We start from the raw sequence: 15,958 nt of genomic DNA, 5'->3' as shown, positions 1-15,958 counted from the left end.
CGATGAAATGGCAGGCACGCGCGACTCGGAAGTTAATTTAGGCGGAATAACGGCGGCATTTCCCCCGGCGCCTTTCAATTCCGTATTTTCGAACGTGTCATCGTCAATCGTGCGGCCGGGCGTCAATGGGGTGATGCCGGGAGCGTAAATAGCGGCTCAGACAGGCGGAACGAGCACTAAGAAGGGAGCACGACGAGTAAGAGCGACGGGAGGGTGGGTCGAGTTCCTCCCGGTGGCAGTCTGGCCGGATCTGCTCTCTCGTCTAGCCATTTCCCGGACCTCCGGTTGTACCGGAAGCAGCGCGAACAGTTTACATCTCGAGGAGAGCGTCGTTTCTCCCGGTTGTGCATTCCTTCCGCACGCCGCGTCCATCCTCTCGAGACTCGGCTACGGGGCGAGTGGACGGAGGAAGAACAGGGAAGAAGAGCGGAGAAGCCCTCGGGAAAAGCGCTTTTCTTCGGCGTCCCGGCGAGGTCGTCGGTTTTTCCGTTACCGCACTTTCCGCTCCTTCGATTCCGAGCGGCGCTGCGCTGGTGCTGCGGTGGTTTTCGCGAGACCAGGTGCGGTTCTGCACTTCTTGCTGCCGACCAGAGATTGCAGGGGGTGGTCAGGATGTTCCTCCTCCTCGTCGTCCAAGAAGGAAGAGGAACAGGAGAAGGAGGAGGAGAAAATACTCGCACGGGCGAGCTTGCGAGCGAGGCTCGTAATGAAAATAAATCGTGCCCCCAGTAGCGCGCCTTAATTCGTCGAGAGATAAATCTGAATTCTCGTGTGAGTTTCCCCCATACGCTTACGCGATAGTTTTCGAAAAATTTTCAGGCGTGCCAGCTTCCTCCTGTTCTTTTACTTCGTTCCGAGGAACGATATCCAGTTTCTCCGCCAGACGAAGCGCGCACGTCGCGCTTAATATTGTCAGCAAGATGCTCGAGGGTGGTCGGGGAACGTAAGTCTATGCAAAAGTTAACGGCGGGTTGAGAGGGATGAGTGGAGAAGTGTCGATGAGAGTTGCTCACCGCAGTATCGCTGCAAAAATATGAAACATAAATGATTTCTCTACAATACGTACGCTGCAGCTCGCTGAAGTGCGAGATCCGCTCGCGTGGCAGTCGACGCTTAAGCGTAGCACGCTGCAATCAAGTTACGGGTCGCGTTCCACGGAATTATACGGGCGCGAAATCGATTCTAGCGCATCACGTTGATTTTTTCCAATTTTTGTTTGCCAGCAACAGCGGCAACAGCAGCAGCACGACTGCAGCAACGCGGCCATCCGCGCTCCACCTCGCGCTTGCATCCGGCAGAATCGCGCGCGGAAAGATGGACAGGGCTAATGGCCCTGCCTGGCGTTGCGTAAAAACCTGCGAAACGATCGGTTTGCTCTTCCGTCGATAACCACAAGCCGTCAAGGGTACGATTGCTTTCCCGCCGTCGCCGCTTTCCTGCTGCAGGATTTCGATGTCCGATGATAAATGAAGAGCCAGCTAGAGCTCTGCCTTCCCGGACTCCACTGGGGACGTAAACGTTTCGTATTACATCGATCTCCGTGTAATTCAGAAAGTCACTTCTTCCGCTTCTCCCAAGGGTGATCGGGGCGCGGCTTTCCTGTCTTTTCCTCATTCTTCCTTTCTCTATGTCTTCCACTCCTTTTTTCCCTCTCTTTCACAATCCCGAGAAGACCGTCGACGTTACGTATCATCGCCTGGGAAGAGACAAGAGAAATAAGCTCCTCATGGCGCGGGAAGACATTCTCGATTTATCGTTTCCCCCGCTGTAATTTTTTATGAGGGAAGACCGGGCATGCAGCATGCCCCGAAACGTCTCTTGCTTTTCTGCGCGAGTGTCCGTGTATACGTTTGCAGGGATGTGTGTGTGGCTTCTTCAATTCCTTGGGCCAAGACAATGCCGCACTTCTTCTGGAGCAACTTCTCTCCGCCTCGCGTCGCTTCCCTCGGCCCGAGATGCTTTCACGGCTCTCACGGACCAGAGATACGAGCGATTGGCTTCGTGAGTAATCAAGGAGGCAACCGAGTGTGATTCCCGGCAATTGTCTGATTCGCTGCACCTCGAGACGTATAAGACCCGCCACGGTTATCTCGGACATCACCGTTTTGAATTATGTTTACGCGAATGCGAAGGGAGACGCATGTGCTCGATAAAATATTTTATTATCTGAAGATAATAAAATAAATGAATCGATCTTCGGTGGATCAATAAGAAAATAAAGGATGCTTCACTAAGCACGATTCTTTATCTCAATCTTCATACAAATTATAATAATTTTTATGATTTCGTGAGTAATAAAACTTAAATTCGTCACATAAGCGATTAATACTACGAAAGTGAATTATAAAATTTTTAATGAAATTTATCACGATTAATGCACACTATACAGAAAGATTTGCAACGAACCATCCAACCGTATATATTTTCATGCACAGATAATTTTTTCGTCTTCGCAGGTTTTCGATTTTTCAGCGAGCATATGTGTCAGCACTGCGAGAATTAATTGCCAGGTTTTTTGTTAAAATTTATCATACGCGATTAGAAATGTATACTGGGCTCTCGGCAGCCCCTGTGGGAGTAGTACGGGAGTAGTACGCGGCGAGGAAAGCCAAGCGCAATGCAATACGAACGCATAACAATAAGTCATAAAAATAACCACCAAACAGTGTTTCCACCTCCGTGTCTTCCGTTCCGCGCGGCGCACCCCCTTCGTTCTATTTTGCAGTTCGTTACCGGCAAAAATAACCGGGAAGAGAAACGCTTCGGTGACGTTACAGCAAAGCAAAAAAAAGGAGGACCATTTCCCGGATTTTCGAGAACCGCATCGTTATTGGTCCACGTACAATCGCCGGACGTATCGAATCGATTCCGGCGTGTTACTCTATCATCTTTACGATCGGCAAAATCATTTTTTCATAGGCTGCTAACGCTCGATATTTCCATGTGTAACGCTGTTAAACAATTTCCCTGCGTTATCGAATTATTAACTGGCGCAATGTCTGCCATCGTTCCGCTTCGACTTCCACTTTGCCAGCATGGACATGTATTCAACAACGAGCTGTTTAAACGCGAACTGAAACTCACTTCCGGAGATTCTGCTCTGCCATTTTAATTTTCTTTTATATTTTAACGCGACCGACTTTTTATTAAATTCTAAGAAAAAGAGGAGAACAAAGAGCCGACAATTAATAAACATTTCATTAGCAGCCAGTGGCTTCCGTTCACACGGTTAAGGCTAAATTCAATCAGTGTGGACGTTCCCAAAGGTCCGCGCGTGTTCATAGAATTTTCACGAGACGTGCAAAGTAATTTACATGCGGAATGTCGGCTAAACCGTCGCGGGAAGTAAGAGCGCCACGAGAGTATGTTCCAACGAGGATACGACAACGATCTTGAAGGGAGTAGTGGAGCAAGTAGTAGCGGACATTCCGTTTCGCAGGCTCCTGCTCGTGAAAAGCGGCGAACGAAGAAAATAAATTAGAAGTGCCATATTGCGCCGCTCCTCCTCTCTTTCAAAGTGTAATTTGCGTGCCGTCTAAATAAAATTCTTTCTGGGGGCTGATGAAAATTCATGTCGCGTCTGCAGGAGTGAAAATTTCCTCCCTTTCGCGGGAGAAACGAGTACGTTCAGCCTCCCTCGAAGATAATGACGCTTCTGGGATGAAATTATGGCACTCGATAAACCGGTTTAAGTCTTGCAAGCCAATGCACGACGACGCAGTCTCTCCCTGCAAAACAGCTGGGGTAATAACGAGTATTACAAGTGGGCGGATATCGAGTATGTAAGCCGCGTGTATGATGAACAGCGAACGGCTTTATCAATCCTCCTAAAATTCTCAAAAAAAATTCGAACAAATACGTCTTTTTAGTCCATTATTTTTTATCCCATTTAATGAACGCTGGAAAATCAAACGGTCTAAAAAAGAAAATTAAATAAAAATCACTCGCTTTTGGTACTTTCGAACTCTTCCCGTGCAACAGTATTTCGCGCAAAAACCCTCTCTCGCCTGCAATTGGGAAGCGCTCATGCGAACCGAGCTAAATGCATTTTTTTTCCATAAAAATAAGCGAAACGTATTCATAGGTACCTTTGATAGCGCTGTCATTCGTGGACGCGTTACAAATTTATCTAACTGGGTTTTTGAACCTTCCCTTTGGTTAATAGAATTTTTTGAAATCCCGGCAGAAGCGAGAAACAGAGACAAAGAAAGCGGACGGAGGCAAAAGGACGAGGTGGAATTCGGTGGAATCAAGTCCGAGAAAAATCCGAGTTAAGGTCGCAGGATACAGCGGCAGGGACGAACGTGCACATTACAGGCCATTGAGGGATCTCGATTGGTCACCGGTGTGGTATACCGCGTTTCTGAACGACGATCAACCAGCGAACCAGCTATTCGATGCTCAGAGCCCTTGTTCGCCCCGGGAAAATCCATCCCCCGGACGTAAGCCGGCCTGATTACCGCCGTCACGCGCCGTTGTTTCTTGTTTGCCTTTAATCTTTCGCCGCTAACGAAAAGTATACAATTTCCGCGGGCCGCCACCACCGTCGGTCTCTTCTCCCGTTGTTTCGTCGTGCTTCAGTGTCGCTGAGGGATGCCCGTTATCCTCTTCATAGAGGGGTGGTCGTGTGCAGACAGCGTCGTCGACTTTGGGCGTCCTCGGGATAATGAACGAGACAAAAGTCTGGTGATTATACCGGGATGATGGGAGATCGTGAAGGAGAGGCTGAATGGCCGTCGAGTGGACCAACCCTCCTCCATCTCCCGTCGATGTCGCCGTCGCCACGGCCGAAATTTCATCGACGCGACGCCGACACCCGCGTATCATGGACATGACATTGTGGAGGAATTATGGTAGCTGGCTGGCGGAATGAGGCTAGTTGCGAAACGGCTAGGGGGGGCGCACTGGTTGGGGGTGCGAGCGGGGAACGAGGCAGGGCACCGGATGAAATATCGCGGTTTAACGTGATAGTTTAAGGGCGTTAACCCTGGCGACGCTAATGTCGTCTGGGATGGAAGGCGTGCTGGCCGACCGACCACCTCCCTCTGACACTCGTAGAAACTGCGATCCGTATTTCTTCCGCAACGTTTATTAATACACATTTCCCAAGTACAAGGTGTAATAGCAGACGCCGGAAGCCGGATGAAAAAGGGGATAATTGTCAGGTGTGAAGCAAGAGAGAGAGAAGGAGGGAAGGAGACGGGCAGCGGAAAAAGGAAAGAGCAGGAATCTGCGAGATGTGACTTACTTATTTCGACAGCCGGCGAACACAATTCGGTTCACTATCTCTCTTCCTCTTTCTCTTTTTCTGACATCAAATAAAATACCTATCTCTGGAACTGAGAGGACATCACGTTCGAGGGAATCTAATAGAAGGGTCCCGGAAGAAGCTCAACGACACCACTAAATTTGCGCGAGCAAAGAGAATTTTGACCGAGACGGGTATCTCTGTCAGCGGGTATCAGTACACATATCGAATCGACGTGCGATAGTCAATCTGTGATGCAAACAGGAGGAAAGAGAGCAAGAGAGAGATAGAATCGGGATGTCACGAATGTGCGCTATCGAAACGAATAAATCGAGTCCTTCGTTGCCGTGATTCCCGCATGAACGTGCCCGTAGAAATAAAGGAAGGAACAGCAGATGTCTATCATCGACAGGTACGATACGAGCGCGATCGGCATCGACCGAAACGTCGAGCGGATGTTTCACGTGGTATCTAGTGCAAGAGGGGACCACGGGAGGTAATTGACCGTTCACTACCCTTCTCTATCAGTTGTCTATACGGCAAGTGACCCGATAGGAAAGGCGAATGCTTTGTCTTGCGGGCAAATTGTACAGATAATTTCCTACGATCAGCTCGACATTAGGTTTGATAAATATCGAATAGCGAATTTCGCTTCGCAGGATTTATTAATCGATTAATCGAACGCGTATAGTCAAGTTATAATGGAGCGCACGAAATTATCCGATTAATACCGCCGCCGATATTCCGCGCGGAATAAATCGCTGGGATTATCGCCACTAATCCCTCTGATGCACTTGGAACTACGGCACAATTCGTGGCGCGTCCGCATAATTTCCACGTGGTTTTACAAGAACCCGTATTTTACGGGCATCATCTTGATATTTCGACAACGACTGAGGATTTACGTTGACGCGACCCGCTTCCGCTCGAGATTAGCTCCACGATTTATTGGCAAAAGATCTGTATTTCCTCCCGAACGGTCCTGTGTATACGCGCGACGTATCGCGCGCCATTGGCAAGCTTCCAGAGGGTGGCAAAGGCGGACGGGGCGCGCATCAGGCAGCACTTCTTAATAATAACGGCGATAAACCAGCCAAAAAGGGACGACCCCTTCGAGGTCACCGCGTACGCGCGCACGTCGCGCGTGCATCGAAGCGGAAATGAAACTGCGACCGTATGACACGACGACGACGACGACGACGCTAGCGGCACCGTTCCTCCTCTTTCGCGGCTTTTTTCCCGGTTTTACGGCTCGTTGGCAGCGAAATCTCCGCATTGAACGTAACCGCGACTCGCTGTTTTTGGAATGGCGTCCCGCCGCGAGTGAGCCGATTTAATATAATGTAATGAGGCGATCTCTTACCCTCTCCGAAGTGCTTGGCGAACGTAGGTCTCCGTGCCATGAATGCCGATGAAACGCGATATCATCCCCTCGATAGCGATGCGGCGTTATTTATTATACACGGAGGGAAGGAAGAATATTTTTTCCCAATTTCACGTTCGCAAAATTGGAGGCGAAATTCGCAGCGCGATAGGGTTGCAATGCTGTTGATGTTGTTGTTGCTGTTACTGCTGCTACCGCGGCGGTCGCAGGAACGCGCGGCTTAATAACCCTCGTTCGTTTGATCGGCGCATTTTTTTTCCGCTATAATGGAAAACAGGAGATATAATAAAACACGTGGGGATCCCGGGGAAAACAAGTCGTGCTACCGGCCGGTCCTAGCTAGCTCTGCTCAGACCGATTGCGCGCGATTTATATCTGGCGAAGCGCGCGGGCGAATATTACTTTTGAGAAATTAAACGCGCGTGCACACACGCGCGAGCCGCGAGTATGTAAAGTCATAAAATACAAATATTTATGCGGCACATCAACGATACGCGGATGTTTATGTTGGGCACATATTGCGTAATATTTCTCCCCGCTGCAGGATGAGCGCTCACGCGTGCACGCGCGGGATGTTTGCATTCGAAACAGTGATTTTCATAAAGAAACCAGTGACGTTCGATAAACGACTTTAACGTCAGCATAAATGTTTGCCGGCGAATGTGATTTCGCGATTCGAAAAGCCGGAGAGTGCTCGCACCCGCGCCGGTGCCGCGCCATCGAACGCGCGATATTACGCGCCGCACTGCCTCGGTGAAACGAGCGCGACTAATTAAAAGCGCGATTATACTCGACCACTCTTCTCAATTAACGAGTATCTTCGGGGAGAACGTAATTTCCCACGTTTCGACCTCAAAATTTATCGTCATATGAGAAAATTCTCCTCACGATCGATCGGAAATTATTCAATGTAATTTCCGCCTGCGTAATTTCCCTCGCGTGGCGACGGCCGCTAATTATCTAATTACAGCTCGCCGCACAACGGTATTTGTTTTAATCATGCGACAATGCGTATTGCAACTGCGGATTTTCGACGTCTTCCTCGCGGAGGAGGATGCCGAGCAACACACTCTGGGGTTGTAGCGATTATATTTGTGTCCGCCTCTAATTATCCATGCGAGGATAATAACCGTTTGGCGTAACTCCCGTCGGGCTCGTCGTTTCCACTCGATCGGCCGGAAGCTGATGATATCCTGCCGTATTCGGCATGTATTCGATGCGCACGTTGTACGGGTGAGCTTATAGTGCCGCAAAGGGATCCTCCGCGCGTCCGTTCGATCAGCTTCCGCCTGTGAACGAAGACCGTCTGTTCTCTTCTGCAGGATTATTTCACCGTGTAGTGTTGTCCAGCGGCTCGGCGCTAAGTCCCTGGGCGTCGGTCCACGATCCGAACGATCTCAGAATGAAGATCGGCGAGCAGATGGGCTGCTCGATCGAGGGCGACAAGGACATAGCCGATTGTCTGCGTGGAGTACCGCTGAAGAACCTCATGGACGCGCAGCTGCCCGAAATCAGGTGAGCGCGGGTTTTCGACGTGACGTAACGGGAAGCGCCCCTGGGCAGAGGGTGAGGTGGAGTAATTTCTTTTTCATGAGGTTCGCGGAAGGAAATGAAAGCAATAAAATATGTATCCCGAAATTGATACAGATGAAGCGAATTGATATCCTTTTTTCAGCTTTTTATTTATGATAGTATGCTGATGTAATAAATATTGTCCAGGAATCGCGTTTGCCGCGTATACATATATTACATCTGCCGCGGGTTTCATATTCATCGGTCGAATATTGAAGTCATGCATTTTGATGAAAAGAGGAAAATGTTGGATTGTAAAAAAAATTCTCGGGATCTGATTGATACGTTAACAAATGACGTTCGGCCGGCGCCGGTGAATTACGGCGAGCTACAAATTTATAATGATTTCGCGATGTTCGCCGTTCGCAGTTGTCGTAATAAATTATGACGAATCGTCGAGAATTAACAGTACCCGGAGAAATCCCGCGGCGTCATAAATCTACCTGAAACGCGGAGTGCAGGAAAAAAATGCGATTAAAACGCGATATATTTGCGAGGGAGGGAGAAAGAGGGAGAATCGCTGTTTCCAAAGTTTTCAAAGTTGAATTAAACCGTCGTTGCGGCACTTACACACGTTATCCGCGATCGTACAATCGTGGAATTGTCATTGCGCCTTGCCGCCCGCGAGCAAATCCATTTATTGCGTGCTCCGAAATGAACCGGCGATGCTACTAATTGCTAGATAATCACAGCGCGTACGCGCGCTGAATTATTATCGGATTACCGTTGAATAGCGGCAGAATTATTATACCTCTCGCATTATTAATCCAATATCCTTATTATGTCGATCTATTGGTGCAATGTCCGCAACACATCGGACTCGACTTGTTATGAGTGCGTCTCCCTTTTCAGATTCGTGCCTCGCATGGGGCCCGGCCTGCCGGTGGACCAGAGCAACCCCGACCCCGGCCTGGACATGGAACGCGCGAGCGACGCGTTCATCAAAGTGCCATTGATCCTGGGTGTCTCCACGACCGAGTCCAACCTCGACTTCAACGCCAATGACATACAGTTCGGCTTCGAGGAGGACCACCGGAACCGCATCCTGCGCACCTTCATCCGCAACGCGTACGTCTATCACCTGAACGAGATCTTCTCGGCGGTGAGGAACGAGTACACGGACTGGGACAAGCCGGTACTCCATCCCATCATAATAAGGGACTCGACCATGGAGGCGTTGAGCGACGGCCACACGGTCGCGCCGCTCATGAGAATCGCCTTCTATCACGCCAGGCGAGGCGCCAAGACGTACTTCTATCACTTCAATCATCAGTCCAAGGAGAGCGGCTACTTGCAGGTAAAACACGATTTTTATCATTCTTGGCGAGATATCTCGCTGCTCGCGAATAACAAATCGAAAAACGTGACTGCTACAGTCAACAATCCATAATCGCATGATGGTGTAAGTATAATTCAAGATAAATTTGTGGACGGTAAGATATGAAAGCGATAAGGAGAAATTCTAATTGCCAGCACGGAAAATACTCGACGTAGCCGGAAGCGTCGATTATTCTCTATCTGGAGACGATGCGGCCCGCGCTACTCGTTCGCCGGCCAGACAGGCGAAGCGGGTAAGCAGAAGAGGCAAGGGTGTTGCTTAAGTCTCAGTTAACTCCATTAACTTGACATCCCGAAGAGAGGCTAACGCTCGTCTCCGACACTTAGTAGTCCACTGGCACTCGCAGTTAAGGAAGCAACGCCCGTTCAACTCCTTCCTGACATGGACACTCTCGAACTCAGGGACACTCCGGTATCACCTCGCGTCCGTCTCACTTCGCTCGACCGGGCTGGTAACCGCTGGCCATGACTGCACGATGAAGACACTGATTTAATAAAACGCCCTGAGAGCGACCCGGGGCGAGCAAGCGCCGACTCGCCGTGCTCGCATTTTGTCTCGGGGATGACGGAGATTTGTCATGCCTGACGTAATAATATCGAGGGTGCAAGAAAGAAATTGTTATATCGGCCAATTTGTAAGGTCGGTGCCGCGCGGCGCGCATTAAGCCCTCGCGGTGAAACAGATTGGCGTTTTCAATTTGGGCGAGAAAATGATGATCGCGAAAATGACATCTCATCGCGATATTTCAGGGCAGGCGGGAGATCTCTCGTGGACGTGGAAATTTCGCGATAACTTCCGCGGCGTTTCGAGGCGTGGGCGTGCAGAAATACGGAAGTTAGCATTTAACAGTGTGCCATCGCACGTTCGCCCCGAAACTTGCTTAATCCCGCCCGGCAAAGTGGAGAGAAATGCAAGTGCAGTTAACAGCGATTCGGGGCATCAACGTTACCGAGTCGCGCGCGGGTGCGTGCGAAACGAAATTTAATTAAGCGCCGGACGAAAGGTTCCTTCTTTAATAAGTTCGCGTTTGCGACGGGGTAATCCTGCGTCGTGCTCCGGATATTACCGCGCAATCAAAGTGCCGCCCGTTACCCGCGCAAGTTTACGACGCTCCGGAAATGCGCGGCACATAAAGAGCGAATCAGACGGGACAGAGGTAGAAAAAGCCGTGCCAATAAGAAGAGGAGACAAGAAAGCGATATCAAGACCGTTGAATGCAAATGCGACGAATTTATTTGAATTGTTAATCGCGGCGTTACGCCTCCCACGGCCGCTTCCTGCAATTCTTTCCTCGTCGCAGCTTCACGCGCGCGCCGATGGGAATTGGCAATACGAGGTATCACCCCCGCAAGCGGACCTAATGGAGAACTTCGCGATCGGAAAATTACGGGTGATACACGCTGGAAAGTTTCCAGCGGAAACCCTTGAAACGCCAAACGCAACAGTCAATCCCTCTACCGACTCTATTAATTGAAGTACTTGCAAATAGTAGTGAGTAACGACGTTCCCTAATACCATTTGCAATGTTTAACGATAATTAAATTGAAAATTGAGAAGCGCGCGTGTAGATTACGAATAAATATTGTTTACGAACAAGCATCGCGACAGCTGATACCCTTAGACACGCAAAAACTTACCAGTAATATATTAGTAATTATATTAATTAATTATATATAATAATATTAGCAATTACCGATCACGACGATTCCGGCGAGAAACTCCAGCGAGAAATCTCATTGCAGCGGCTGGGGAGCGTTCGTGGGGAAGACATACCGTACATTTTCGGGCTGCCGCTGGTGGCAGGCGGGGCTTTCTTCCCACGGAATTATTCCCGACAAGACCAGGGCGTTGCGGAGGCCGTCCTCACCTTCTTCACCAATTTTGCCAAGACCGGCAATCCGAACGAGCCGCACAAGATCGAGTCGGTCGACTACGGCACGCCAAAGGAGAAGACGCGGTTCCGCGGTCTCACATGGGAACAATATGAGACAGGCTCTCAGCAGTATCTCACGATAGGTACGCCGGGTTCGAGACGAGCCACCCCTCCCTCCCCCGCTTCCTTCCCGCGTTATTTTTCGATAAATTTAATTTCCACAAAGCCCCGTCCGTTTCACGGGGAATATCGCGACTTTTTTAAAATTTCCCTGGGAGTTCCCTCGAAAGTTTTGGATTATGTATAATCCGGAGAGTTTATCCGCTGTACCGCTTTCTTGAAAAGTTTCTTTGAAAAAGTTTAATTGCGTGTAACGTGGAATTCTCTTCTACGGTAGGGCGCGTAATTATTCCCCGGGAATGATCACGCGTAAATAAATATTCTAATGCTTTTAATAATAATTAATTCACGATTATAACGTTGTTGCTTGCAATATAATATAACATATTGTACAATATATTGTTCAAACTTATCCACGCGAACCATTAGTACACATTAATTTTGCTCCGATTTTAATTTCGCCTTAATGAGAATCGCGAATGCGAATAATATTTGGAAAACCGATCGCTGCTATCCGATATTTATTTCAGCATTGAAGCCAAAGATGAAGAGCCACTACCGCGGCCACAAAATGGCGGTGTGGCTTAACTTGATACCGCAGCTTCATCGTCCCGGTGACGACGACGTTTCCATGCGGCATCATCACTTCCGGGAACGGGGCGATCACTATTACGCAGGTGCGTCATCTCTCTTTGCGAGGCAAGACGAAGCAAGACGGAAATCAATTCTCCGTCTTCTCCTTTTTTTCTTCATCACTCGATTAATTTCCCCCTTTATCCAGGATCAGTCCGGGACGAGTGGTACACGCCTCTGCCGCTGACAGGCACAACTCGTACGAGCGCCTCGTCGACCACCGCCTGCAGCACGTCCACAAACGACGACAACCTGATCGAGGACATCACTCCGATCCTCGATGATTCGGAGGATGATGCCGAATTGCTGCAGAGATTGGCGTCCCGCCACTACTACAGCACTACCACCGCCCTGGCGATCACCGTGGGCGTCGGCTGCATCCTCCTGGTACTGAACATGCTGATCTTCGCCGGGATCTACTACCAGCGGGACCGCGACAAGAAACGCGCCGCCATGGACTGCCGGCCGAACGGGCAGGAGTCGTTGCCGATGACCACCAGAGGATCCGTCAAGTCCTCCGACGGTTCGCGGCCAACGCAGGAGCCACCGCCGTCGTACACCACCCTCGCGAGGAGTCCCTCCCTTCAGGAGCAGCAGCAGTTCGCGCACTGCCAGGAGGACAACGGCGAGCAGTCCGGCAGGAAGGACTCGAGATCCGGTCACGGGACCAGCGGCAACCTCCACAAGGACCCGTACCCGCCGAAACCGCCCGCGAGGACCACCAGCTCGCTCAGCACCGGCGGCACCAACACCATCAAGAAACGCGTTCAGATACAAGAGATATCCGTATAGCATTAGGGGTTGCCCCCAGAGGGCAACGGACGGACGAAGCGAGTGACCTTTGTGGACGCTACCGAGGGGATCAACGCGGAGTCCAGGTTCTGAGTGTGACATTCCTCCTCATGTGGGCGCCGGCCGGCCTGGCGAGACGTTTCCCGTTCAGTGCGATCGTTCAACGCGAGTGCGAACCGAGTCTGGCGACGAGGGGACCAAATCGACTTCGTGGTGTTCATTACGCGCAGATCGCAGTGTCAGCTGCCGGACGCGCGTCTGCCGCATAACGGAGCGTTACTGCGGAAAACCGCCGGTTATTACCGGCCGTTAATGTTACCGTACTTATGGTGCAAGTGTCGCGAACGTGGCTGACCAGTAAGGCGACCGCGTTATTGGACGATTATTACCAGGCTGCGCTTGATTGTAGCTACTTAGAGGACACTGCGGCTGGTTCTTGCCACCGGAAGTAAGATTGCACGTTACCACGTTGAGATAGAGACCCTAGCCGTTACGTGGTTACTACTTGGGGAAGAGATGAGGTACATTTCACCGTTTCTGCAGAAAAATGCGCGACCACTGCTGAGCTGCACGACGTAGTAATTCGCGCGATATTGAGTACGCGACAGCTCAATGTTAACGTGGAATCAAGCCAAGTGCGCTACTAATAAATCCCAATTTATATTTGAACCACTCGCGTGTGTATGTGTTCGTATATGTACCAGGTGTTCAAAAAGACCGATCCCTCTATAAGGGATTCTTACCGTAACCGGCGAAAAGTTTGACGCGAGACTTGCCAAGCGTATTTTAATTTATCTCGAAGCGCGAGTTCCTTTCTTTCATCCGATTCTTTCGACGACCGCGTAAAGTAGGTGGCCTTAAGAATCACCGTAGCGCGCGGAGCAGACGTGTCAATGTCTTCAAAGGAAGACGCTCGGCGAGAGGGATCGCCGGACCGAAGCGTGTAATTAGACTTCACAGCGGATTCGGGATTGTCTCCGTTAAAAGGCAATTATAGGTCCGTGCAAGAATGCCGCGCCCGCGCGAGTGGTGCGCGGTAATTTCCGATGACGATCCCAGCTCGACAGGATCTCGGAGTACCGGAGTCACGTACACGATCACGTGCCATCGTCGCTTTGTGAAGCGTCGATCGAAAGGGCGGGACACTTAGACGCGGATCAAACGGATCGCCTCGTGATGCTCGCATCCGATACTCGCGAGCGACAAGTGGCGGCGGCGTGCGAAAGCTCATCCTGCTGCAGCTTTCAAAGCGCGTTTCCCTTGCGGGACCGCGATGGAGAACAGCTTTAATAGTCGCGTTCGCGAAGTTCCCCCTTGCTCCGCATTGTCCTGTCTCTCGCAAATGCACGGTCAAAGTGCGAGTGCATTCGACAACAGCGTGGAGCTTAGGCTCGCCTGCACACAGCTCGACCGCACAAACAGCACGATGATTTTTGAGAGGGCGGACTTGATTTCCCGCTGAGTGTTCTTCAAGTGTTCTTCTCGTAGAGAGTAGTCCGACAGTACCGCACCGCCGTGGACTCGCGGCTGGAACTCCCGATCTGATAACATAAGCGCTCGTAAGACAATTCCTCTTGCGTTCGCATGTAAGCCTCGAAAGCCTCCAGACGAGTGCTGTTGAGACATCGAGACCAAAGTTGCCAAAGTATTAAGCGTATTCAGATATTAAAGCGTATATCTCTGTCTCTATATCAAACGTCGCTAATTAATTATACTACTTTCATCAAGTTCTTTCATCTTGCATTTTTAATTCTGAGTTGAAGTTATTTACCTCAATATAAAGATACAAAAGAACTTTTCTGTGCTTTGAGACATTATTAATGCCAAGAACATTAATTTTTCCACCCTCGACGATATATTGAACGTTCGTAGAATTTTCGAGGCTTACGTGAACGATACCGATACGTTGTTCGTACGCGGCCTTTTCCGAACAGAGATCGAAAATCTGCTCAAAAGCGATAAAACGGAAAAAGTAATTTCTTTTAGAATTAAAACGATACCGAAGACTTGTACGGAGTATTGCATACTCTTTCTCTCTCTCTCTCTCTTTCACGACCAAGTATCCTAAGGCGTGATCGTGTTCGTGTTTGCAGAGATATACTTTGTAGAGTCCTTAATCCCAAATTAATATTCATGAGATCGTACTACGCAGACTCTACACGCTGATATTAAGTTTTGAGAGTCATCGTCGTTGCGCGCAGCTAAACTGACCCGCGCGCGTGCGAACACGAGATGGATATTCCTGGCTATCACGATGCGCAAAACCATCAAGACCAAGCGAGATCGTGCTTGCGAAATGCACGAGACGCGATCGCGACTTTCGCGCGCGTAAAACTCGCCGCCGTTTTTGAGTCTCGTTTCATATTCTTGAAACTGCGGTACATAGTCCAGACTTTTCTAAACGATTTTAGTGTTATCCTACACGAGGAAGGAGAAAAAACCTGAGGAGAAACCTTCTCCACCTTGAATCTCCCAATTAACCGAGTTCAACATCGTCATTTCGATCAAGACATAGGATGAGCCATTTAATTGACTACGCACGATTCCTCGGGGGAGAAGGGGGAGAGGGGCCGCATGAGATTATACATATGTACCGATACGATTAAGAATAACGTAAAGCTGTAATTAATTAAGTAGCGTAATATGCACAGAGCCTTGGTGTCGCGTAAAATCGTACTGTCGACTACGATAGCTTTAAGTACGTACGTCACTAATAACGTGTAATTTTTCAAAGCTCCGCTGTCAAGTCAAGGTTCACTGTCGAACCGCGAGCAACGCGATCCGCGGCAACACGTTGTGATACTTGAGCGCGGTATCGGCACCAGTGGTAAGACGGCAGTGAAATTCAAATACGTGTTATAGTCTAGAGAAGAAAGAAAATCAATTTGTAAATTTCACTGTACAACAATAAATGCCAATTTATAAAAATAACATATGGACTTTTTATTCATTGATCGTGTCACCCGTGCGCGCACGCACGCACGCTGATCAGCCTCT

At 49.6% G+C, this 15,958-nt stretch overlaps 1 protein-coding gene across 1 annotated transcript in view; it reads left to right on the top strand.

Moving 5' to 3' along the window:
- The window catches only part of LOC105276444 (neuroligin-4, X-linked), a 161,856-nt gene extending 145,967 nt beyond the window's left edge, over positions 1-15,889 (top strand). Inside the window, exons 7-11 of the mRNA XM_011334050.2 lie at positions 7,955-8,147; positions 9,057-9,501; positions 11,286-11,559; positions 12,067-12,213; positions 12,318-15,889. Of these exons, the coding sequence (XP_011332352.1) occupies positions 7,955-8,147; positions 9,057-9,501; positions 11,286-11,559; positions 12,067-12,213; positions 12,318-12,961 (1,703 nt within the window). The 3' untranslated portion in view covers positions 12,962-15,889. The remainder of the gene's footprint in view (positions 1-7,954; positions 8,148-9,056; positions 9,502-11,285; positions 11,560-12,066; positions 12,214-12,317) is intronic.
- The last annotated feature ends 69 nt before the right edge of the window (positions 15,890-15,958 follow it).

The sequence above is a fragment of the Ooceraea biroi genome, chromosome 6 (genome assembly GCF_003672135.1).
Source record: "Ooceraea biroi isolate clonal line C1 chromosome 6, Obir_v5.4, whole genome shotgun sequence".
NCBI lineage: Eukaryota > Metazoa > Arthropoda > Insecta > Hymenoptera > Formicidae > Ooceraea > Ooceraea biroi.
This window is presented reverse-complemented; position numbering and strand designations above follow the sequence as displayed.